Raw genomic sequence first — 27,254 nt, 5'->3', positions numbered from 1 at the left:
AAGTGAAGAAACGGGTCCAAGCAGGTTGGAACGGGTGGAGGAAGGTGTCAGGTGTGTTATGTGACAGAAGAGTCTCTGCTAGGATGAAGGGCAAAGTTTATAAAACAGTGGTGAGGCCAGCCATGATGTATGGATTAGAGACAGTGGCACTGAAGAGAAAACAGGAAGCAGAGCTGGAGGTGGCGGAAATGAAGATGTTGAGGTTCGCTCTCGGAGTGACCAGGTTGGATAAAATTAGAAATGAGCTCATCAGAGGGACAGCCAAGGTTCGATGTTTTGGAGACAAAGTTAGAGAGAGCAGACTTCAATGGTTTGGACACGTCCAGAGGAGAGAGAGTGAGTATATTGGTAGAAGGATGATGAGGATGGAGCTGCCAGGCAAGAGAGCTAGAGGAAGACCAAAGAGAAGGTTGATGGATGTCGTGAGGGAAGACATGATGGCAGTTGGTGTTCGAGAGGAGGATGCAGGAGATAGGCTCTCATGGAAAAGGATGACGCGCTGTGGCGACCCCTAACGGGACAAGCCGAAAGGAAAAGAAGAAGAAGATTCGGACATGACATTCTAGAAGATCAAAAGTTGAACACAATCTCCTCCGTGATGGTGGCTAACTTTCAAGTTGCTCCAATTTACACCTAAAAAGGAAGTTAATTTGTTCCAGGCTCGAACACTGTAAATCATAAAAGTTTAAATCTACAGGCAGACCCCCCCCCCCCACAACTGCCTTACAAGTGTAAACAAAATCTAACCACTGAGAAATAAAAGGAAAAGAAAGTAAAACTACTCACCCTTTGAAGACACCTGAGACATTACAGTAAGGAAGTGGGAACAGAATGGTGTTTGAAGAGCAATAGTCTCACTTGTTTTATAGTTAATGGGGGTAAATGTGGTGCATGTAAATTAAAAAAAAATAATAATAATTTTAAAAAAGCTATAGGGGGGGGAAAAAAAAACAAACAAACAAAGGGGTTTAATCCTTTTAGATCATGGGTGCTCAATAGGCAGCCCACCGGCCACCTATTTGTGCGCCCCAAACTGTTACAATCCTTCCCAAAATCAGATGAGATCTGTATTGCACAGTAAACCACAGTATGAAAAAGTACTTAATTTTGAGTTGCATGTGATTAAAATGTAGTAAACTGCTGTAATTTCTCCTGTTTTCCTTGAAAATAATCAAATAATATATGTTAAATACATTTTAATTATGTGCAACCGATGTACATGTTCAAGTCAATTCAAATAACTTTTTTCCAATGCAGCCCAATAATTGTGTATGCAAGGCAAGCACTAGGTGTCGAACTGAAAAATGTCTTCCTTCACGTCAGCACGTGTATACTGGGACTTGTCTCCATGCCAATGATACACTATAGAAAAAGCCCCAAAGTCAGTCTTGTAGAAGCAGAGGGTGCGCGTCAATGACAGTGACACAAGTATACTTTAAGGGGGCCTTCTTTGCATTAGACATAACCTGTTGCACCAGAATGCGCAATTTGTATTTTATGTGATGTTAATTAGTGAAAAGCTAGTATTTTTGCGTCCATTTGTATATTTTGAGTGGTCCAGTTTACGTGGCGAGCACATGAACAGTGATGCCACAGTAGCTGGAAGCTGGACTCAGGCAATAGCGTGTGCACCAATTATAAACTTCGCTCAGATGTATGCATCAATCTCCACATTTCAAATTAATCTACATTACAGAGGCTTCTCAGAAAAATAAAATCATCCTACAATATCACTAAGCAGAGGAAGAGAAACTATGGATTGCCATGCTTTTAGGAATGTTTCTGCGTTTATGACTTCACTTGAATTTTTGGACTCAAGCAAAGAAATCACTGTCAGTAGGCAGTATACAATTTCTAATGTTATAAATAAAAATATGACAATAAAAAGAGGTAATTATTGAACAGACAATTTCTCAATGGACAGTTTTGTTATTGTGAGCATAGCATGATTATTGCTGGAGCAATAATAGCGGATTAGAGGTACAGTATACAAATGTAAACATTGGATGGATGGGGAAAGAAGTGCACAGTACTATATGATTTGAAGCTATTGAGAAGGACTCAGCCAACAAGAAAAATAGTTGTTTTTTGTTCTCCTGCTTTTGCCATTTTGCCCCACCTGTACCGTGAACCTTCCTGCAATACCGCGAACTTTCACATGATACCGGAATAATTATTGTACCCTGAGCTTAATACCGTGATAAAACCAAACCGTGAGACATAAGTAGATATTATTACATCCTTAGTTGATAACAGCATTCTTGATAGATATCATTTTTGAGTGTACTCATATGATTAGTTATTATTACGTTTGCGTTCACGTACCAATCTGGTTATTTGGTTATTCTTTCTCTTAGAAAAACACACGCATACGCTCCCACACACAGGCACACACTCGAAGTATGAAGCCTCAACACATCTATAACATGTTTATTCTTTGTGGTTCTCGTGTTCATATTTCATTTTTTTTTTTAAAGTTCTTAACCCCCTCTGATATATTTGTTTTGGATCCATGACAACCATTTATTTAAAGTTACTACTTTAGATGTTTAGTGAACGTTAGAGCCAGGACAACTACCTCACTGAACAATTGAGTGGTCTACTTTTAATAATCTCCTGCATCCTCCTCTCGAACACCAACTGCCCTCTTGTCTTCCCTCACAACATCCATCAACCTTCTTTTTGGTCTTCCTCTCGCTCTCTTGCCTGGCAGCTCATCCTCATCATTCTTCTACCAATATACTCACTATTTCTTCTCTGGACATGTCCAAACCATCGAAGTCTGCTCTCTCTAACTTTGTCTCCAAAACATCGAAACTTGGCTGTCCCTCTGATGAGCGCATTTCTAATTTTATCCAACCTGGTCACTCCGAGAGCAAACCTCAACATCTTCATTTCCGCCACCTCCAGCTCTGCTTCCTGTTGTCTCTTCAGTGCCACTGTCTCTAATCCGTACATCATGGCTGGCCTCACCACTGTTTTATAAAGTTTGCCCTTCATCCGAGCAGAGACTCTTCTGTCACATAACACACTTGACACCTTCCTCCACCCGTTCCAACCTGCTTGGACCAGTTTCTTCACTTCCTGACCACACTCACCATTGCTCTGGACGGTTGACCCCAAGTATTTAAAGTCCTCCACCCTTGCTATCTATTCTCCCTGTAGCCTCACACTTCCCCCACCACCACTCTCATTCATGCACATATATATATCTTACTTCAGCTAATCTTCATTCCTCTCCTTTCCAGTGCATGCCTCCACCTTTCTAACTGTTCCTCCACCTGCTCCCTGCTTTCACTGCAGATCATAATGTCATCTGCAAACATCATGGTCCACGGGGATTCCAGTCTAACCTCATCTGTCAGCCTATCCATCACCACTGCAAACGGAAAGGGGCTCGGGAATGACCTCTGATGCAGTTCCACCTCCACCTTAAATTCGTCTGTCACACCTACAGCACACCTCACCACTGTTCTGCTGCCCTCGTACATGTCCTGTATTATTCGAACATACTTCTCTGCCACTCCAGACTTCCGCATGCAGTACCACAGTTCCTCTCTGGGTACTCTGTCATAGGCTTTTTCTAAATATACAAAGACACAATGTAGCTCCTTCTGACCTTCTCTGTACTTTTCCATCAACATCCTCAAGGCATCCTCCCTCTGTCTGTGGTACTCTTTCTAGGCATGAAACCATACTGCTCTCAAATACTCACTTCTGTCCTGAGTCTCGCCTCCACTACTCTTTCCCATAACTTCATTGTGTGGCTCATCAACTTTATTCCTCTATCGTTCCCACAGCTCTGCACATCACCCTTGTTCTTAAAAATGGGCACCAGCACACATTTCCTGCATTCCTCAGGCATCTTCTCACACGCTAGAATTCTATTGAACAAGATGGTCAAAAACTCCACAGCCACCTCTACTAGATGTTTCCATAACGCCACAGGAATGTCATCAGGACCAAGTGCCTTTCCATTTTTCATCCTCTTTAATGCCTTTCTAACTTCCCCCTTACTAATCATTGCCACTTTCGGGTCCACCACACTTGCCTCTTCTACTCTACCTTCTCTCTCATTTTCCTCATTCATCAACTTCCCAAAGTATTCTTTCCATCTATCTAGCACACTCCTGGCACCACTCAACATATTTCCATCTCTATCCTTAATCACCTTTACCTGCTGCACATCCTTCCCATCTCTATCCCTCTGTCTGGGAAACCAGTATAGATCCTTTTCTCCTTATTTAGTGTCTAACCTGGCATACATGTCATCATATGCCTCTTGTTTGGCCTTTGCCACCACTGCCTTTGCCCTATGTCACATCTCAATGTATTCCTTTCGCCTCTCCTCAGTCCTTTCAGTGTCCCACTTCTTCTTCGCTAACCTTTTTCCTTGTATGATTTCCTGTACTGTGAGGTTCCACCACCGAGTCTCCTTCTCTCCTTTCCTGCCAGAAGATACACCAAGTATCTCTGCCTGCCTCTCTGATCACCTTGGCTTCAGTGGTCCAGTCTTCTGGAAGCTCCTCCTGTCCACCGAGAGCCTGTCTCACCTCTTCCCGAAAAGCTGCACAACACTCGTCCTGTCTCAGCTTCCACCACATGGTTTTCTGCTTTGCCTTTGTCTTCCTAATCTTCCTCCCCACCACCAGAGTCATCTTACACACCACCATCCCATGCTGTCTAGCCACACTCTCCCCTACCACTACCTTACAGTCGGTAACCTCCTTCAGATTACATCGTCTGCACAAGATGTAATCCACCTGCGTGCTTCTACCTCCGCTCTTGTAGGTCACCCTATGTTGCTGCCTCTTCTGGAAAAAAGTGTTCACTACAGCCATTTGCATCCATTTTGCAAAGTCTACCACCATCTGTCCCTCCAAGTTCCTTTCCTGGATGCCGTACTTACCCATCACTTCTTCATCACCCCTATTTCCTTCACCAACATGTCCATTACAATCTGCACCAATCACGACTTTCTCTCTGTCTGGGATGCTCAGAACTACTTCGTCTAGCTCCTTCCAGAATTTCTCTTTCACTTCTAGGTCACATTCCACCTGTGGAGCATAGCCGCAAATCACATCACACATAACACCCTCAATATCAAGTTTCAGCCTCATCACGCGATCTGATACTCTTTTCACCTCCAAGACATTCTTAGCCAACTCTTATTTTAAAATAACCCCGACTCCATTTCTCTTCCTATCTACACCATGGTAAAATAATTTAAACCCTGCCCCTAAACTTCTAGCCTTACTGCCTTTCCACCTGGTCTCCTGGACACACAATATATCAACCTAATCATCATGTCAACCAACTCCTGAGATTTTCCTGTCATAGTCCCAACATTCAAAGTCCCCACATTCAGTTCTAGGCTCTGTGCTTTCCTCTTCTCTTTCTGAAGAAGAACCCGCTTTCCACCTGTTCTTCTTCTGTACTGTACACTAATTGATATCTACATATAGCAAAATGTATTTTCACATTAACAGTCTGACTCAAACCTAACATTTTTCCTCTATACTTTACTAGTCAATCCAATTTGGTTTGGTGAATTGCATGTATAGGCTTGCACCACTTTTACTTTTAAAATTGTCATGGCAACATCTTTTGGTCCTCAAATCAACTCCTTGCACATCTAACTATTTTATTTTGGTCTGAAGCAGCGCTAACTCTCACAGTAAAGATAAGTGACGATGATCTTACTGCTTTAGGGTCTTGGTACTGTGTTGCTATCCTTTAGCGAACAGCTTTTGTGCACTTGCATGGCCTTGGAAAATGTCAATTTGCACTGCATGAATTTCTGGGCCTTGTGAGGAAACACAATGGGACACAGGAACATTTAAATAACTAATGATTGCTTTAACTTTAAGTGCAAATGCAGCTTTTGTGTCCAATACTTAATACTAAGGGTAACATGAGTGTAGATCCCTCCTTGAGGAAGAGAAATTGATTCCACCTGTACCCCACTTCTGATCAATGCAGCAATAACTCTCTATCCAGACTCCAAACAGTTTACAAGCGTTTTTCTCACTTTTTAATAACTCTTTATTTTATAAGCATTATTTCATATTCAACAGGTCTGAGGAGTTGGTGCCCTCTCTTATTGGGTCTGGACAGTCCCCATTATCTTGACAAATCCCTCTGAGTGTGTGTTTTGTAGGGATGCACTGGTTGTGTGATATAATTTTTTTTTTTTTTTAAAAAGGGAACGGTGCATGACAGGGAAACTAATTGAAATCAAACAAGGGAAGAGAAGATACCAGACCACACATCCAGAACAACAATTACTGGTGTGAAGGTTGAAAGTGACTTGAAGGTACAAATGTGATGTCTACAAGTTCAGAAGGCAGTAAACAAGCTCTTCCTTTCTCGTATTTCTTATTGTCATTGCACACTTGTCTAGAGTCACATTGCTAAAGTGCCAGAGGTGTACAGACGGCCGAATGAAGGGCATCACTTCAGAATGCTCCTGTGGGCAAGCGATGACAGATGGCTGGAGCAGTGGCCTGGCAGCTGAGAGCAGAGAGGAAAGAGCATAAGAAGACCTCATTTGGAGCCGAGGAGATGGTGATGGATAAACAAATACATCAGTGGGGCATTAAAATCAATCCTCCTGGCTCACCATCAAGTCCTGAAGTAGGACATTGTAGGCCTAATAAATTACGGCCAAAACCCTGAAGTCGATTGAGCATTTTCCTGAACAAATATGCTTCTGAAGTTGCACGCAAGCATTTAAAGCAGGGGTGGGAAAAATATGGCCCATGGGTCAGAGACGCCCCGCTCTGTTCTTTAATCCACAGATTTACATTATCAAGAATACAGCAATATAAAAATATAGTAATAATAGCAAAATGTCTCATTAAAAAACTGGTAAGTTGATTTATTGTAAAACAAAAAATATATATATCAGGAAAATAAACAAATTTACAAACACACTACTGTTCAAAACAGCGGGTGTCTTAGAATGTCCTTATTTTTGAAAAAAAACACTGCGTTTTTTTTTTTAACCACATCAACAAAATCTAGACCAGGGGGTCACTGAACTTTTAGAAACTGAGAGCTACTTCTTGGGTACTGATTAATGCAAAGGGCTACCAGTTGGATACAAACATCCAAAATAACAAATTTGCTCAAAATACCTTCAATAATTTTATCATTAACAATAATGATATTCATCTATGCAAAGCACTGATCACATTAATGACTTCTCACAACTGCAAGCAACAATGGGTTAACAAGGTAGGCAATAAATGTCAATACGCAACACTAAGTCAAATCAAATCCAAAGGGATGAAAGCACAATGGGCACAACAGCCAGATTTAAAATTCAAATGTGGCAATTGAGTACAGAAATATGCCTACCCCTGTCTAAAAGATTAACTCCAAAAGTTTGTTTCGCTTTTTCTTTGGCTTTTTTTGTGTGTGTTATGCCATCAGAGAAGCGTACCAGTGATGGGAAAGAGGTAAAACGTGATGATAAGCATAGAACAGGAAATCATAGAAAAGTACACATCTCTGACCTAGATGGTCAGTACAATAAGCAACAAAAATCAATAAAGAATGTAACATGCACAACTCCTAGGGGTAACATGTAACAATGTTAAGAGACTGACCTCCCAGGCAAAGGCATAGTTATCATATCTAACTACACGGCAGTTAAAATGTCTTCAGCATATCTCCCTTCCCCTTCATTCAGCCTATGTTATCAAAGTGTGAGTAACTTCACTTTAACTTAATTTTAGAATTACAACACAGGGGTCTTCATCTATATTTTTATAAGCTAAGAATGTAAAATTGATAAGACAATGCATGTGCCTTTAATTAAGCTTAAATGATGGTGTCAATTGTACACAAGATCATTTCAATTAAAATTGATTCCTAAGGGCGGAAAACTGAGAAATCAGAAAAAATAAATTGGAAGAAAACATTGCGGTCTACTTTAGAGGTGCCACTGTAATGAATGGTAATGCACACACTCCATGAAGTGATTATTTGTGTGCATGATACCTGTGCTCCCAGCTTAGAGAGGTAGCGGTTGCGTAAGCCAAAAGCAGACATAGGTGACAGTCTAGCCAGGTCGCCCTCTGTCAGATGACTGGGCTGCCTCTTGTTTCTATACCAACGACAAAGTTAACACTTTTAGCACCTCAACAAACACAAATAAGCACATAAACTTTCAGTGAGATGGAAATAAAAACCTACAGTGGTGTTCAGAAAGTTGTTTAATTCAAAAATGGTACTTGGTTTGACACAAATAACTAGTGATTGTTCAAGTGGTTGATAGCGTTTTTGACAGTACTACTTGCCTGTAGTGCAATCACTCTCAAACAAAAAAGTCAATTATTTCATTCAGCTCACAACTTGAACTTAATGAATAAACTGTCCTCAAAAGGACACATTAATAAAATTTCTTAAAAATATTAAATATCATTGAGTGGTTATAAATGCAAAAAAAGTACGAATGAATCCCCGAACCAGTGAGGAGTAGATAAAGCAATTACATGGTGACTAAGACTTAAAGAGCAATGTCCTTTTAAAGCAGCCACCATTAATGTTCCACAGTACGAATGATTAAAAATATCAAGTCTGTCTGCTTGGAGAGAATCCAGCAATTATTACAAATAAATGATATATACAAAAGACAAGCACAACATTCAAATCTATTTTGAAAAATGACTCTCCAGATGAAAAGGTAATTATGTATCTTGGGCTGCGAGGTTCCTCTCCGTTCCAATACTAAAAAGGCTTTAAAATGGAAATAGAAATTTCTTCTTCAACAGAAGAAAAATAAACCAGATGTTATGTCCAGACAGTCAGTTGTGGTGGGGAAGTGCCACAGATGACAGCACTGGGCGGAGTCACAAGTTCCGCAATGCCGCCCACAAGGCCCATGACTGACAGCTGAGAGGTGGACGGTGCAGCTTGTCCCTCTGTACGCCCAGGACCGTGAGCAATCCCTCATCATCATCATCATCATCAACATCATCATCTGGAAAATAGTAATTACAGCACGGCGCCGCATTAGTCAGACATAAAGTAGAACACAACAAAGATAAACAGATGTGACCCACTGGTAAGACACCGGGCAAAGAATTAGGACAAAAGTAAACTGCATAGATCATTTTACACTTGAGACTATTTGAGTCCCAGGATGCACATGTCATGGTAACAATGAGCCCTACCCGGGAAACAAGGAGTGCCTGCAACTTATCACGGAATACAGATATAGCAATCCTCCACTATATCTAGGTTCTTGCTTCGCGGTCCCATTATATTGCCGATTTTTACAGTTGTTACTCTATTTTTTTTATACTGTTTGTACAATATTTTTGCTATCCATTGCTCATGCTCTCTCTCAGTATATTATACTGTACCTATAATGAAAATTACAGGCCTCTCTCATCTTTTTAAGTGGGAGAACTTGCACAATTGATGGCTAACTAAATACTTTTTTGCTCCACTGTACGTGTTTCGGCCTGTCACGATAGCAAATTTTTTTAGCATGTTATATTTTCCCAAAAACTATCACGACAAACGACAGTATTGTAGATGTTTTTTATGCCACTGATATAATAATAAGCGTAATAATTCAAGTACATACTTTTTAAGAACAATTAACTTTTAATTATAATTCTGAGAATAATGAACAGTGACATTGTAATGTAGTACAATAAATATTTGTATTTAGATCTTACATAAAAATATAAATAAAACATACTCATGCTCTGTTAAAATGTGCACTTCAACAAATATTAAAATTTGGCACAGAGGTAAAAACATTATTCTTCATTATCATTCTGACCAGAACTAAAGGATCAGAACATATTACTACAATTCTAAAGAATGGGCAGAATTGGGGATTTAGATATGACTGGTATGCAACTATAGGCTTTGAATGGGAACACCTTATTGGTGAAACAGGTTATGATTGGTCCAGTTGGTCAAAAAGAACAGCAAAAGAACATAGAAAGAAGTTTAACCCAAGAAAAACGGCCCATAGTTTAATATTAAAATACGAACCAAATCACCCAATGTGTTTGATAGTGAGCTCGTGGCCATATACTGGCGGAAAAGATCCCCACTTCCAAGTAGTATTGTGTTATAGGAACCGTGTTAAACCAGAAATGCCATTAAAAACTTCAAAGAAAGGTGGACACATTTTAATGGTTAACAACATAACTACTGATGATTGGTTCCTTGTTGTCACAGGAGTTTCAGGACAAAATAATAATTGGTTACTATTGGTGGAACAAGCAGCAAATGTAACGAGAAAAGATTGTGTAATTTGCATGGGTCCCAGGCCTTTGTTGCGCATAGTTCCGGCACAATTATCACAAGATTGTATTATTCCATTCACGAACGCTACTGTACCAACTAAGAGGTGTAAATCATGGGATCCTATATATAACAGAAGCAGATAAACACAAACCGATGTTTTCTACTTTAGTAGCACCAAATAATTTCACTTGTATAAACATGATTAGTAAAGGGAAAAAATTAGGACCACTGAACGACACACAGTGTAAAGTAATCCTAAAAGTCGGACCAAATTTTGTGCCAGTGTCACGGAGCGACATCTGGTGGTGGTGCGGAGATGATAGACTGTTTGATAGATTACCTAAAGATATATCTAGATTATGCGCTATTATCACTTTGATATTGCATGTGTCAGTATACCCTATGCCTGTTCAAGATTTAATGGAAAGGGCACCAATGTTTTTGTCCAATCTAGAACATATACAAAAAAGAGATTTTTTCCTGGCAGGGGCAAAATAATCCAACATACATCGACGCCATAGGTGTTCCTTGTGGGGTTCCTAATCAATACAAATTGGCTGACCAAGTTGCAGGAGGATTTGAGTCTTTCATATGCTGGTGGTGTACGATTAATAAAAATGTTGATGGGATAAACTACATCCACTTCAATGTACAGAGATTAGGAAATTGGACTCAGAATGGGTTGGAAGCTGTGCACGAGCAGCTCAAGGACGTTCCAAAGACCGCACAGCTGTCGACATGCTCCTCGCAAGAGAGGGAGGTGTTTGCGGTATGTTTGGAGAACAAACAATACTGCTTCAGATGGCAGCTTGACCAGAGCCATCGATGGTCTACGGACCCTCAATCAACACTCCTTGTGGGACAGCTCGGATGGACGTTTTTGGTAAATATAAAACCCTAATTTCACCAATATTGATATCAATTGCTGTTTTTGCAGCCATTCTGACATTATGTGGATGTTGTTGTATCCCATGCATTCGGGCATTAATCAGTAAATTAATCACCACAGCCATAACCCCCATGGAGAAATCGTATGGAGCTGATGTATCCATTACTGTATGATGATAATGATGATTATGATGATAATGATGATTTTGCTTTAACTAATTTGTTTCCTGATACAGATGATTACGATGTTTAAACTACAACATTCATATATGACAAGTTTACTCTGAGTGTAAATGTATTTGTTTCATAAAAATGATTCTACAGTTAAAAATCGAAATGAAGTGACTGTAAGATGATATGAGAATTTGTGCAAATACATGATAAACAGGAGGGAAATGTTAGATAAATTGTAGAAGTTATCATTTATTTGCTTAGCTTGCATTAGTATTATGGACGATTTTAGATGTCTCGCCTTCGAAAAGATGACTCAGCATCATCCGATGGAAGGGCGCCTGGACCAAGGACGTGATCGGATGTGGTCGGGTCGGGACAAGTGTTGGTCCAATATTTTGTGTTGTGTCTTATTGCTTAGAATACTATGTCTGGGAAAAACCCTCTTATTATCAAATATTTTGTGTTGTGTCTTATTGCTTAGAACATTTGACATGATTTGTAAATCCCTCCTATTTGTAAATCCCTCCTATGATTTGTAAATCCCTCCTATTTCAAATAAATGCAGGAGCGAGGGGGGGGATTGTTTAGAGCGTGTTGAGAGACTGTGATCTGAACAATCTCCCATACGCCCTCATGAGAAAAAGAAACCAGCGTCTTCATTCCTTTTGTGTCTATTATAATGTTGGGTAAGATAAATCCAACAGGCTCCCAATCAGCTTTAGAATGGACTCAAATTCTGCTATTGGTTTATAAAGGTCCTGAATACATTATGGTATTATCGTCATTGCACCGGACTATTCCTATTTTAGTCATTCAAACTCCTCTAAGTGCTAGAGGACTCTGCATCTTTTTGCACAATTGCACAATAAAAAATAAATAAATGAAAAAAATACAATTGTACCTGCAGTACCAGATAACTAGCAACCCTTTATTTCTCAGTGACTGCTTTTGTCAATGTCTTTATGTCTCAAAAGTATTCTCTGTCATTTGACAGTCTTTTGTCGTACTAGAGCGGCTCCAACTACCGGAGACAAATTCCTTGTGTGTTTTTTGGACATACTTGGCAAATAAAGATGATTCTGTTTCTGATTAAAGACATGCAAAAGGAATATAAGCCCAGTAGGGCTCTGAGATCTGCAGAGTCACAGGCAACGGCACAGAGAGTCCAAAGCAAACACGGTGAAGCCGCTTATCACTGCTGTGCTGCATGCAAATGGGATAAGTTGCCAATAGAATTGAAGTCAGCCCCAAGTGTCAATGTCTTTAAGTCCAGGTTAAAATGGCAGAAACGTTAATACGAAGCAGGGTTAGCGTTATTTATAACATTTGGGCGCATTCTGACAAGCACTCCAAAGACGCTCTGCAACACTCCGGACCGTTCTGAAACCCAGATCGTTGTTAGAATGTGTTGTTCAGTTACTCAGCATGCCACACTCTGGGAATGCCGGAGCGCACTCTGGTCACTCTGACTGGGGAGACAGAGTCTCAGAGCTTTAGGCAGGACGAGCATGGAAGTTGTTCATGCAAGTCAATCAAGCAAGGCGGTCATTCGTAAATTCAAAGAAAGGGAGCACGCTCTGCCTCTCGGAACACTTGCAGTCTAAAGGCCTCTTTATCCTCCCGCGGTCGCGCGATGCCCGCATTGCATCACGTGCCCGATGAATTGCCCCTCGTGGACCCTCTGCGTAGCTTGACGCGCACACGGCAAAAATTGTTGCTACAGGTCGAACGCCGTGGAGATCATCTCTCGTGATTGGTCCGTTTTAGTCACATGCTGTGATGACGTACTCAGCGTGCCCAATGGTTTTACATACCATCTACGCCGCCGCATTCTTGATCAATTTTGCAGCATAATTAAACGTATCATCTGGTCATCTAGGTCCATTTGTTCTAGCAGACACTGTTCCACGGTCGCCATTGATGTTGCTTTGTTCCTTGTCACTGAAAGGAAAGTAAAAACGGCTACCGGAAATGGCCCAAAAAAATGCAGAGGAAACTCCACCCTGTGGTGTCCTAGCCAATACCAGCCATAGCGACACCCCCAACTTGGAGGTGAACTGCAGTACATTTTCAAAACTGCGCGCGTGATTTGCGCTCGAGTATAAAGGCAAACTACGCGCGGGACAGCCGCAGTGACGTCAGCGCGGTCGCCGTCCGCGTGAGTATAAAGAAGCCTTAAGAGTAGAGTAAGGTGTCAGACTGGATTTCCAAATGCACTCTTAAATTCATCTGTAAGATTGTTTACATGCTTAGGCAGGTGCTGCCGCTTTGGTAAGTCAAAATGTCCAAAATGGGCTCAGCAGTTGACTTTTGAGAAAACACTTACGACCTTCCTCTGATTGGAAACAGGCCACTATTTCAGGGAATACAATGAAAACTAAAACCAGGCTCTTTTACTGCAAGGCTAATTTTACACATTCGTAAAACTAGCCTCTTGTATTGCTTGTTAAACTCTAGCACTCCTAAATCTAGCCTGTTTTATTGCTAAGGTAATCTTTAGAATTTTCCACGAGACCGACATGTATTGCCTAAAGTTTAGCGTTCTTAAAATTTGCCTCTTGCATTGCTAGGCTAATCTTTAGCATTTTAAGACTCATCTCTTGTATTACTAGGCTCATCTTTAAAATTCCTAGACTAGGCTATTGTATTGTTAGGCTAAACTTTAGCTTTCCTAAATGAGCATCTACTATTGCTTGGCTAATTTTTAGCATTCCTAGAGTCGCTTATTGTATTGCTAGGTTAATCTTTCTCATTTCTAAACTAGCCTCTTGTATTGCAACCAGATCTTTTTAGCATTCTAGACTAGCCTCTTGCATTGCTAGGCTAATGTTTCCGATTCCGAAACTAGCCTTTTGTATTGCTAGGCTAAGCTTTAGTATTCCTAGACTCGCCTCAACTTGAGGACGCCTGTTTTTATCTAATGGAAAAAAGAGGGAAAAAAATATCTTAGAACACTAATAATGCTATTTTTTGCCTGACATTGAAAGCGATATTAATAAAACAATACAGCATTTTAATATTGTGGTTATAACATGCAGTAGTGTACATCTACATTATACCTTACTGAGAGGTCATTCTATTATTTTCATTACATTTATCAGAGCGACAAGAAACAGTCTCAAAAGTGACTAATCTTTGTAGAGGCTCTTCAATTCGATCTCACTGTGCTGTACCTAATGAAGTGGCTGGCGAGTGTAGATGTGCCAGTAGACAAAATAGTCGATTCAGCTCAGGGTAAAAACTACATTGTAGCTCTCAGAAGAGCCGCAAAATATGCATGAGCCACTTGATTAGACGAGTGGGTTGTTCATTACATTTCTAAGACGCCTGTGAGTGGGTGGAAAAGCGGCGACGACAGCGGGTGAAGAGCGGCAGCTACTCACTCGGCATCTGAAGTGGCTTCTTTCAGGAGTTTGGCTCTGGCTGCGGCTGACCGGTTCAAATCCCCTCCTGGAGAGAGAGAAAAACAGGGGAGATGGAAGTAATTAAGCGGGGAGGTAGAAGGGTGCGCTTCACCAGCACGGATAAGATATACTCTTACCTCTTAGAAAATCCACCAAGTACAGCATCACCACCGCCATCAATGCAACTGCAAGACAAGTGGGCACAAATTTGGAAAAAATTAAGACTGTTAATAATGAAAAAAAAATGTTTAAATAAAAATTAGTTTCAGAGTTGAAAAAAGGAAAGAGACTGACTGCAGATGGAGGAACAAAAAAAGACTTCCAGAAACAGATATCCTTTGGTGTCGAGGATGGCTCCTGCTGCCATGGCAATGAGCGCGAGTCCAAGGTTCTGAATGGACTGCATGCTATAGGGAGGAATATCACAATCAATGAATCAAAGAAAGCAACAGTTAATTAGAAGGAGAATAAGTAGAAGGATTTGTACAAGCCATAAGCCGTCCCCAGTTGGTGCTCAGGTACCACGAAGGCCACCATAGGCCACAGAGCGCATGCCAATAGGGAGTAGGACACCCCCAGCAGTGACTGGAAGCAACAACAATGTTAGGTAATATACTATACAGGGATGTCCCCCAATTATTTCCAATAAGGGGGTTCTGTTTGATGTATTTTTTTTGTGCAGTTAAAAAAATTTAGGACTTTTTTTTTTAAATTATTTTTTATTGCAAATGTTTCAGCATTTCCTTAATTTATCATTCAGTAATCTTAGGCAGCCAGCACGGTGGATGACTGGTTTGCACATCTCCCTCACAGTTCTGGGCACCGGGGTTCAAATCCCGGCCCCGCCTGTGTGGAGTTTGCTAACCAGTCAACCACATGCCACCATATATATCATGTTACTAAACAGAATTGTAATTCTTGAGGTAGAAAGGGGAGTCAAGATTTTGAAACGCAGTACTACAATAAGATTCCCTGAACCTAATGTTACGTAAGTCCATGACTGCCTCAATTACAAGAGTAGTGTCGGAAAATGAATTTTACAGTTTACCATGCCAATCCATGGGTTCCAGAAGGTGAAGGCCAGCATCATGTGAGAGGCAAGTGTGGTGCACACAGCGCACATCACCCAAATCACATTCCTCCCCATCTTGTCTACCACGAAGCCCAAAATAGGAGACGCCGGAGCTGAGACGACGTAAACAATGCTAAGGGAGACAGAAACACACATGAAGATGGGTTACACTATAATAAATCAGACCCTTTGCTGTGACACTCATCTATTTAACTCAGGTGCTATCTATTTCTTCTGATCATCCTTGAGATGGTTCTACACCTTCATTGGAGTTCAGCTGTGTTTGATGATACTGATTGCACTTGATTAGGAAAGCCACACACGTCTATACCTTACAGCTCAGTGCATGTAAGAGCAAAACACAATCATGAGGTTAAAGGAACTGCCTGAAGAGCTCAGAGACAGATTGTTGCAAGGCGCAGATCTGGCCAAGGTTACAAAATAATTTCTGCTGTACTTAAGGTTCCTAAGAGCACAGTGGCCTCCATAACCATTAAATGGAAGACGTTTGGGACGACCAAAACCCTTCCTAGAGCTGGCCGTCCAGCCAAACTGACCAATCGGGGGAGAAGAGCCTTGGTGAGAGAGGTACAGAAGAACCCAAAGATCACTGTGGCTGAGCTCCAGAGATGCAGTCGGGAGATGGGAGAAAGTTCTAGAAAGTCAACCATCACTCCAGCCCTCCACCAGTCGGGTCTTTATGGCAGAGTGGCCCAATGGAAGCCTCTCCTCATTGCAAGAGACGTGAAACCCCGCATGGAGTTTGCTTAAAAAAAAAAATTAATAATAAAAAACACCTGAAGGACTCCAAGATGGTGAGAAATAAGATTCTCTGGTCTGCTGAGACCAAGATAGAACTTTTGGGCCTTAATTCTAAGCGGTATGTGTGGAGAAAACCAGGCACTGCTCATCACCTGTCCAATACAGTCCCAACAGTGAAGCATGGTGGTGGCAGCACCATGCTGTGGGGGTGTTTTGCAGCTGCATTGACAGGACGACTGGTTGCAATTGAAGGAAAGATGAATGCGCCCAAGTACAGGGATATCCTGGACAAAAACCTTCTCCAGAGTGCTCAGAACCTCAGACTGGGCCCAAGGTTCACCTTCCAACAAGACAATGACCCAAAGCGCACAGCTAAAACAACGAAGGAGTGGCTTCAGAACAACTCTTGTGACTGTTCTTGAATGGCACAGCGAGAGCCCTGACTTAAACCCAATGGAGCATCTCTGGAGAGACCTGAAAATGGCTGTCCACCAAAGTTCACCATCCAACCTGACAGAACTGGAGAGGATCTGCAAGGTGGAATGGCAGATGATCCCCAAATCCAGGTGTGAAAAACTTGTTGATTCATTCCCAAAAAGACTCATGGCTGTATTAGCTCAAAAGGGTGCTTTTACTAAATACTGAGCAAAGGGTCTGAATACTTATGGCTGTGTGATAGTTCAGTTTTTCTTTTTTAATAAATCAACATGGGGTGCTGTGTGTACATTAATGAGGAAAAATAAATGAACTTAAATGATTTTAGCAAATGGCTGCAATCTAACAAAGAGTGAAAAATTTAAGGGGTTTGAATACATTCCAGCGGTAGAAGATGGATAGATGGATGGATGGATGAATACTTTCCGTACCCACTGTATGTACTCGAAAGCATTTGGGCTTTGTCACCGTTTTTAAAGCAGATGCCATACTGTACATTTGCCTGAGTCTACCTATTTTTGAAGTCGACTTAGCGTTATTACAGTTATTCGATTTTTTTCCCCCAGCCCTAATTGCATCTGATGTAAATTACCTGTTAACAGCTCTCGCTTCGGCAGGGGAAAAGTTGAACTTCTCAATGAAGAAGACCCTGGAAATAAAGAAGACAAGATGACAGTGTTGCCCAGCACTGACACTTTCATGTCAGACTTCCAGTCTGACATCCATCATTTAGGCTGAAATGTATGTGACATCTATAAAACTACTTACTTTGGGAGCACAGTGGAGTGGAGATACTACATCCGTCGCTAAGTGATTTGCGAGTGTCTTCTAGGTTGCGACAACGTCAATTGATTTGTCTACTGACCAAGCCATTTTGAAAACCACTTTCTATTTCTGACCCCACCTCCTTCTCTCTCTGTGCCTTGATGATAATAATGCATTTTGCCACTAAAACTTACCGCAGACAAGGACTTCGTGCTCATCCAATGAGGGTCTCTATTTTACTCCTAGCTTGCCCTTCAAATATAAGGACGTCTTCATTAGGAGTTGAATTCTGTTCCTCGTTCACTCAAGGACAATAAATATGTTTTCAACAGATACCCAAGATGCTTAGTGCTCCCCATAAAAAAATATTATTGGAAATTATGTGCATTATTGTAGCATCTTTAAAATTAATAAAGACACTAATGAGACATAAAATAGTCTAATTCAAAATTCAGTTGGACATTTCCGAAGACAAAATCACAGCTCTCCTGAGCTAGAGAAGAGTGGAAATGATAAACAAAAACTTCAAAATTTATAGGTCTCTACTACACAAAAGACAGTCACTGGCAAGATACACAACCCAATGTGATAAAGATGACAAACATGATTAAAAAAAGGGAAAACAGAAACACCAATAGATTTTCCCTCCAAGATTTTAATTAAAATAGTACAATGCTACGTAAATACATACTATACAATTTTTTTTGCATGAATATTGTGATTTTAAAAATATATATTGAAATACATTTTAAAAACCTGAAAAAACACACTTGTCTATTCCAACCTAGCTAATACAGCTGGGCAATATGGTCTTTAAAAAAGACTGAACTGTCTGTTAATTGGCTAACTGTGAGCTAGTCTGCTCGTTGAGTGACTGGGAGTCAGCTGTTGGACATAGTTACGAGTGTATTAATGTGCTTATATGCATTTATTTTGTTCAATAAAGTCATTGAAAGTGAACCAGCGGCTGTGTCTATCCTTGACCACTTTCAGGGTTACAACTTACGTTCTAACTTGGGGTGGGAGGCTATATTAAATTAGCTAATGATGTTTACGTTGGCGGCAGGGTGATCGATTGGTTATCACATCTGCCTCACAGTTCTGAGGACCCAGGTTCAAATCCGACCTTGCCTCTGTGGAGTTTGCATGTTCTCCCCGTGCCTGTGTGGGTTTTCTCCAGGTACTCCGGTTTCCTCCCGCATCACAAAAACATGCATGGTAGGTTAATTGAAGATTCTCAATTGTCTGTATGTGTGAATGTGTGAATGGTTGTTTGTTTATACAGTATGTGCCCTGCGATTGGCTGACGGTCAGTTCAGGGTGTACCCAACTTCTCGCCCAAAGAACTGGGATAGGCTCCAACACACCCGCCACCCTCGTGCGGATAACGGAAAATTAATGAATGTTTACGTTAGCTAGTGTCGCCAACCATAGATGTGCTGTTATGTAAGCCAGTTCTGCTTTGCAGGAGACACATTTGAACTCGTCGTTTACGGACTGTTTCCTCCTTGCTCACCTCCATCGCGGCAACTCACTTTATTATTTCTACACAGAGTGGTGCGTGCACCCGCAATAACATTAGTCCGTGTGGAAAAATGACCTCTCCGAAGTGTTGAGGCAGAGATTTTGTGTCAACCTTTTTTTTTTTTTTTTTTTTTTTTTTTTAAATCGAATTATTTTAGTTATTTGATTAATTGTTTCAGCCCTAAATCACTATGAGAAGATGCATTCACTTGCTGATAATAGAGATAATCATATAAACATACTGTTATACCAAAATGTGGGGAAGGGATGAAAACCACAGGCTAATGTGTGGTGATTCTCGATGGGGAATTCTATTTTTGCGCAAGTAGCACCAGAGACCATTGCAAAGCTGACTTGATTTGAGAACAATTTCAGTAAATTGAGGGAAGATAAACACATAAAAAAAAGAACACACACACTAAAACATTCAAAGTGATTTCTGGTTGACTGAGGAGGCACTTGTGTAATACTCACTGTCCCAGTCCAATAAAGGGGAAGATGGCCACGTAGTAGCTCACGCAAATGATGAAGATGATCCACAGGGGCAAGGGGAAGTCTTTCACATCAGTCAGTTGAATTACCTCGCCTGACAGTCAAGATACAAAAAAAGCACTGAAGAAGAACCTAATGAAAAAAGTCATAATAAGTTACAGCAGTGTTTTTGTTTCTGTTTTGTTTTTTAACAAAGCACATTAATTGAAGTCTGAACTATTATACCTATTGGACAGCAAAAAAAAAAAAAAAAAATAAAAACTACTGGTACTACCAGTAGTTCTTTTACTTTAGCTACGACTGGTAGTGTAAAGCTGTTGAAACTTGGGTGTCAAAATGCTGAATGAACAAGGCATAGTGAGAGTGCTTTACCGGTTTTGCCCTGGTCCTTTTGAAGGATTTTCTCCGCTCTTTTGTCAAGGAATGCCAGCACCAAAGCGCAGATTAGCGAGAATATGCAGGTTACAGCAGCTGAGGAGAGAATACAAGATTAAACTCATTTATGGTAATTGATGGAAAAACTAATGGAAAAGATGTCAAGATACAATCACAGCTGAATTTCATTTACCACATGACAAGAGCTATGATATTGAAGAACAAGATGTCAGCTAAGAGCTAAAGATACAAAAAAGAGAGGGCCATAAAGTCAGTAAAAGCATCAAATGCATTTTCATTTGTGGAGGCAGCATTTCATTACCAAACTGCTGAATTACACTTGTCCTTTTTTTTTCTCCTGTTCGGCTGTTAGGTCAAGCAGAATGGAAAATATGTATCCCTTTCATGCCGGAACAGTTTTACTGTGTCACAGTGGAGTTTTTAACCTTCCGCTGTGGTATTATAATTGAGTTTTATTGAGAATCAGACTTGATCAGGGGTCCAACCGAGAGCAGCCCGGCAGACGGGACACGTCCCACACCGAGGCGCCCCGAAAACCGGCCACCCAGTGGGGGCCGCAGGGACCCAATGCCACCCCCTCAGCCAACAGCCCCACCCCACCCACCCACCGCCCCGCCACTCCACCCCCAGGGATGGCACTTGTCAATAAGTGTACAGATCCATGTATGTGGCACTTACAGCAGACACATCGCTAAACATAATCTCTTATTAAGGGCAAATGCCAAAAAAATAACTTCAAAGTACATAACCCATTAATTGTTCCTTTTTTATATATCCCTATCATTGGATTTTGACTGTTAAAAACAAATGAGAATTGCATTACATTTCATCTTCAGCTGATGGTCATCCACATGATGATATTATAAGGTAAACACAAATGACAACACTTTTTTTTTTAGCTGACAGGAAATTATGCTCTACAAAATGAATGATGAACTCCGCTCAGGTGAGTTGAGGCGGCAGCCCATCCGGCAAGCAAGTTTCTCAAGTCCCATCGCCCGGCCCAGACAGCGAGGGCATGCGAAACCTCCCCCGGTTCGACCAGCAGGGAGGTTTAGCACAGCGGCTGAAGTGCAGCGCACCAATGAGTCGCATCCCCGGCCTGGTCTTTCTCCACCCTGCAAGCTCCTGGTTGATTCTGCCAGTAGCCTATCTATACTGTAAAAAAATGTATGTAATCTATGTACTGTAATCTCAAAGACTAAGCCTTGCAAGTCCAAGTACACGTGCACAAACCTGTACAGTGAAAGTGAAAACAGCTCATTTAAAATCAATGGTTTCTTCAATCGCTTCACTGTTACTCAGATAACTGCGGCAGTTTTAGAGCAAATACATAACACCCTTCATAAAAAAAGAACCTGCACCACACATTTTTAAAACAGAGTCAAGAGAAGTAAGCAATGATGATAATGTATCACTTCCGTTGTCCCGCCAGGGTTACGGTTTAGAAATATGAAATGCCCTCAGTTACAGATTACTGTACATTTGAGTGAAATGTGTGACAAAACTGTTAGAAAAACATGCAGTTGGATGTTAAAATGCCAGTCATAAAGTTGTTGCTCTAAGTGTTATATTTGAGTGAGACTTACGCCATTTTCAATAAGTTTGTTTTTGAACAATATTGGATTTTAATTAAACATTTTAATCACAATTGCAAGACATAATGGGATTATCAAGTATTTGTACTTTGTATTGGCGAGGACTCAATGAATGCAAGTATGGAAATCGTATTGGTCTATACAAAAGTGCTACCCGTGCAGCAACCCTTATAAACATTGGAGGGTTTTTTTTTTATTTGAATCATTTATGATGACGTCAATAATGTGTGGATTGTGAACAAAATGTAAATGGGAACGTCCTTGAAAAAAAGTGCAGACTCATCACAAAAAAGTGATTACCAAAAGAAAAAGTAAACCAACAAAGTGGACAAAGTTGCTGAGAAAGTTGTAATTTCCTTGTCACACCCGTTTTCAAAAACTGAAGCATATGAACGAAGTGTTAAAAATAAGTAGAAATGATACTTTCTATGACTGGTGTGACTCACGTGAATCAGCCTTTTGCACTTTCAGTTCTCCTTGCAGTGATAGTTCGCTGAGATTGTTAGATGCAGGCAATGAAGGCTCGAGTAACTCTAGGACTATGTAACCAAAAGCCTGAATGTTTCATTTCACTTTGCTACTTTACCTATCATGAGCGAGCAGCCTAGCGTGATGTGACCGGGAGCGCTGACCAGGAGAGACACTTTGCTGTACACCCAGCCCATGATGTTCATGTTCACCGTGCTGCCCTGCAGACCACCGGAGTGTATGCATTCACGTATTAATTAGCTGCTTCTGAACACTAGTTGAGTGTTGTCCTTACCAGACGAGCCATGCTCAGCTGAAGACCAAACACCAGATTGAGCTCCTTCCCTTTAAACCAGTTGACTGCATACGTATTCTGGGCCACAGCCAGGGACTCCCCTCCAATTCTAGCCACAACAAACACAGCGTATAAAGACAGAGTACAGTGGGACCTCGATAAAACGGACCCCGATATAACGGCTATTGGATTAAACGGACTGTCGGGACTGAACAATGTGTCCAAAAATTGTTTCTATTTTTCACTTAAACTGTTGTTGACAAAGTCTGTTAGTTCCAGAATTCATTTATTTATATATATATATATATATATATATATATATAAATTTAAAAATAATAATATATATATATATATATATATATATCCATAAAATATACTGTATCTTATATTTTGTACTGTATGGGTGCATATGGCCTAAAAGAAGTGCTTCAATGTAGCGGAGAATCGGCGAAATCAGACAAATCCCCCGCCCCTATTAGGCCGTTATATTGAGGTTCCACTGTATTTTTCAATTGTACATCAGCTAAAAGTCAAAACATAATCACAATCATAAATCACTACCATAAATCACTTAAACCCTTAATCCCCCGACAAAAACAAAGACTAATATATCTATAATGTAATAATTTAATAATAATGCTTAATGTCCCCACAATTTTAATAAAATATATCTATTAAAAAAATTATTTACCCCATAGGCTTAATTGAGTAGAATGTAACAAGGTATATCTATGTGCAAAAAAATATATATATATATATTCAATAAAGTAGGCCTTTTAAGAAAAATAATTGCCTGTATACATCTCTAACTTTGTACCAATAAAATTTGCCAAGCTAAATCTCTACCCTTCTAATGTATTGGCTTTTAAACATTTTACACAGAGTAAACCTCGAAAAATACTTTGCTCTCAAAGTATGGCCAATATCACCAACATAAAAACAAAGTCACGTGGTGGGCTTTATTGTTCATAAAAAACGAATCCGACGTTTTATTACATAAAAAGTATACTAAGTCTTGTAAACCACAGTACCATGCAGAGTTTGAACATTAAACCTGAGCTTAAATGTAGCGGGAAAAAAAGTGTACATAAGTAATTATTTAATTAAAATGTATTGCACATAATTAAATGAAAATTGTACTTAAATGTTTAAAAACAAACAGTTATTAAATATTAAATGCAAATCTATTGTACTTGACTTAAAAGTTAAATACAACTGAACTGTACCTAAATGTACTTACACTAAATGTGCAGTACATGAAAAATAAAAAGATATACTGTACCGGATTTAAAAATTTAGTTTAAACATGAAGTATGCATTGCGAAAAGCTTTAGAGTAAATGGTAAATGGACTGCACTTATATAGCGCTTTATCTACACTATCACAGTGCCCAAATAGCTATACAAAGCCTCACATTCACCCATTAACACACACATTCATAAACCAATTGGTGGCTGCTGCCAGGCCCACTGGGAACAAATCAGGGTTCACTGTCTTGCCCAAGGACACTTCGGCATGCGGACAGTCTGAGCCGGGATTCGAACCAGCTCTACTGGACGACCTGGTCTACCTACTGACCCACAGCCACAGAGTAAATGTATATAAATATGGTTGATTGTATACATTCTATTTGCATACCACTAAAAATGAGCCCGCATACCACTCGTGGTACTCCTACCACACTTTTAGAATCACAGCTCTAATGTATTATTAAACCCATTTTTGTTGCAGACCATATTGTAGTTTCCCTCAGAGGGCCGTTATGACTGTGAAACCATATAAATGTTTAATCTCCTTATCAAATTACTACATATACACAACACATAGTTTTGGAATCAGAAGTCAAGGATAATAGTTCATTCAACTATTGTCAAGTTACTGGGGAGGGACAAACTCATCGTTTTCATTTATTACATATGACAATTTGAAATTTGGTAAAAATTTTAGCAAGAAAAGTGGACGTTGCGGCACATGATTTACTTTCGCAGGTCACATAAAATGATGCGGCAGGCCAGATCTGGTGACTGGCCCTTGAGTTTGACACCTGTGTTATACAATATCGTTCTAATCTATAGCATGGATGGGCAAATCACTTTTTGGATTAATTGATTGTTCCTTATGATGTGAAATTGATTACTCTTCAATTGAGACACAAAGATGTGCACTAATTTACTTTTAAAAACAGATCCTTTCCTTACCCAAATATAAAACGTCCGATTTCCATCAGCCAAAAATGATTTACCAAAGCTCCAGTGGCAAATATGACCTGCATGGATGGGAAAAAAAATCTAAATTCAATTCATAGAGTTTTTGCCTGAGAATACAAGCTGGAAAAAGAGAAAAACCTACCTGTCCAACACAAACAAACAGGGAAAAAATGATGGTTCCCAGCCTAAATAAGAAAAAAATACATGAAATCATGTGGAAGTACTGGTAGTTTTTTTTTATTTTTACATAATTGGTAGTCATGTAGCTGAAAACAACAACGCATTAAATGCTGATATTACCTGATGCCAAAGACTCTGTCAATGAGGAATCCCCCAAAAAAGCAGAGGATGACATTGGGCCACGAGTACCAGGCATAAAGCTGCATGAACTTGGCCGTGTTTAGGTTCATATCCTTCACAAAACACAAGTTGACTGTTTTATTTATGCATTTTTACACACTATAACTACAAATAAATAGCAGCGCTTTGTTTTAATTTTCCACCTTTGAATAAAACTAAAGAAGAGTTAACAGTTAACCCCATTTTATTTTGCACCAAAACTCATGTTAATTTATTTTGCAGTATTTGCACTTTTGTTACAAATTAATCCTAAACTCTAGAGTTGTTTGTGTTTTATTTTGGACTCTCTCTATTACAGAGTGACTGTGCTGCCTTTTATCAGAAGAAAGAAAAAAAAAAAAAAAAAAGATTTTGACTGCTAAAAATTATTTGTCATTCTGTTAATTGAAAATGTAAGTATCTTGTAAAGCACCAGACTATGTGACAAATGTTGCCCACTCGACATCCATTGCAGCCTGGTCATCCTGGAAGGGGGATCCTCCACATCTGCGGTCCCTTCTCAAGGTTTATTTTTTTCCCAAATGGGGTTTGGCCCACGCGATTGGGAGGGTTTAGATTCGGGGATGTTGTCAATCATTGCCAACTGTGGGCCTGTGAAGCCCTTTGAGACTTTTTTGTGATTCAGGGCTATACAAATAAACTTGAAAAGTTCTAGTCGTATCGGTACTTGGTCTCGGTATCGGTAAGTACTCAAGAGTTGAGTCAAAAGGTCGTATCAAAGATCCCAATTTGACATGCTGGAAACTTTTAACCTAAGTTATCCAAGGTATGTCATCTAAATCACAAAGTGATATATTGTGGATATTTAGCATTTCAAAAACATTTACCACCATTAATGTGACCTATATATTGTGCAACTCAATGAAATTTGGGCCATAACTCCAAAAGGTAGGTTTGGTGCAAACACCTTATCTCAGTTGTTTATTTTGACTTCCCCTCCCGAAAAGATTTTAAAAATTCAATTGTCATATAAGTTATAGGCCACATTACTGGTGGATAAGTTTTGAAATGATTTATCATGGTCTAATTTTTTATGTCATAATGTAAAAACTAAATCCAACATCTACATCAACCTACATGCTGTACATATTACTCTGCAACAACAGACATATGGAACAGAAAAAAATCTATTTCACTCTTCACATCAGGCAAGAAAATAAAACAGTTTTTCTATTATTTCGGTGGAAATTGACAACTAAAGCAAACACCATAATAGGAGAAAACAAAATGGAATAATGGTTTGCTTAATGTCATTGGCATGTGCTTTTTCTTTTTTTTTTCTTTTTTTTTTTAGGAGAAACTTATCATAAATTCGATTTTTGTAGGGGAGGGAAACGTGGTTTTTATTTTAAGGCATACCGAGCCCTAGCAAATTGTTTTAAATAAATTTGTAATGTGGAGTTGCACCTACCATAGATATATTGTTGTGGTTTGACTTTTAAAAATGATTTACTGGAGGCATGTGTTTTCAATGCAGGTAAATTGCGGTGTTGCTCTCATTTTACAACACCATATGGTATACTTTACCTGGAGGACTTGAGTCTGAAGGGAAGCTGGGTTGTCATAACAGAAATAGCTCCCTGGAATAAAATAACACAAGCACACGGTTTAAACATGTATTGTGTCGTTCGGAGAAGCTGAAGGTTCCTTTTTTTGTTTTGTCTTTTACATATACATGTACAGCAGTTGAAAGTTACCCCTAAACTCCACGTCGGCGCCTTTTCGTGCTTACCGAATCCGAGGAAACACATAAAAACCAGGATGACGACCCGGTGTAAGACGTGAGCCGGGTCGCAGATGGCGGGGAGCGATGTACCGGCACGACCGCTCGCCTCTCCGCCGGACAGGGAGTCATTATCCCCGGCCTCCGCCGCCAGCAGACTGTGATCCTCCACGACGTCCGCCATGTTGGGATGGACGGAGGAAAAGTTGACGGAAGTGGAGAAGACGCAGCCGGCATATCACGTGATCATCCACATGCACGTCACGTGACTGGATCAGCCCGCACGAGACTGACAGGAAACCGGAAGTTTTAACAGGATAGGTCAGGGCATCGATAAGAACATAAGTAGATACAACATGTCCCTTTTGAGCTGCATGTTTACAGCGATGCTAAACTACGAGGGGCAAAGTCGT

At 40.1% G+C, this 27,254-nt stretch overlaps 1 protein-coding gene across 3 annotated transcripts; it reads right to left on the bottom strand.

The window, feature by feature from the left end:
* Positions 1-6,020: 6,020 nt before the first annotated feature.
* Positions 6,021-27,129, bottom strand: mfsd1 (major facilitator superfamily domain containing 1). Of its 3 annotated transcripts, none has more exons than XM_061782280.1 (17): positions 26,851-27,129; positions 26,646-26,698; positions 25,059-25,171; positions 24,901-24,943; positions 24,750-24,817; positions 22,552-22,660; positions 22,375-22,477; positions 20,167-20,265; positions 19,777-19,888; positions 17,606-17,662; positions 15,793-15,949; positions 15,232-15,329; positions 15,039-15,151; positions 14,882-14,929; positions 14,724-14,790; positions 8,008-8,113; positions 6,021-6,513 (listed from the first exon to the last, which is right to left on the bottom strand). In XM_061782280.1, the coding sequence occupies exons 1-17, from the start codon at positions 27,023-27,025 to the stop codon at positions 6,454-6,456; spliced, it is 1,581 nt and encodes a 526-aa protein (XP_061638264.1). In that variant the 5' UTR covers positions 27,026-27,129; the 3' UTR covers positions 6,021-6,453. The 3 variants fall into 3 exon arrangements, 2 of the variants coding, with proteins under 2 accessions (XP_061638264.1, XP_061638262.1); XR_009789747.1 differs by lacking the exons at positions 6,021-6,513; positions 8,008-8,113 and adding exons at positions 8,205-8,989; positions 13,155-13,281 and having other exon boundaries at positions 26,851-27,123; XM_061782278.1 differs by lacking the exons at positions 6,021-6,513; positions 8,008-8,113 and adding an exon at positions 8,205-8,989 and having other exon boundaries at positions 26,851-27,110.
* Between the last annotated feature and the right edge of the window lie 125 nt (positions 27,130-27,254).

The sequence above is a fragment of the Phyllopteryx taeniolatus genome, chromosome 8 (genome assembly GCF_024500385.1).
Source record: "Phyllopteryx taeniolatus isolate TA_2022b chromosome 8, UOR_Ptae_1.2, whole genome shotgun sequence".
Classification (NCBI taxonomy): domain Eukaryota; kingdom Metazoa; phylum Chordata; class Actinopteri; order Syngnathiformes; family Syngnathidae; genus Phyllopteryx; species Phyllopteryx taeniolatus.
Note: the sequence above shows the minus strand (reverse complement) of the source record. Positions and strands in the feature narration are given on the sequence as shown.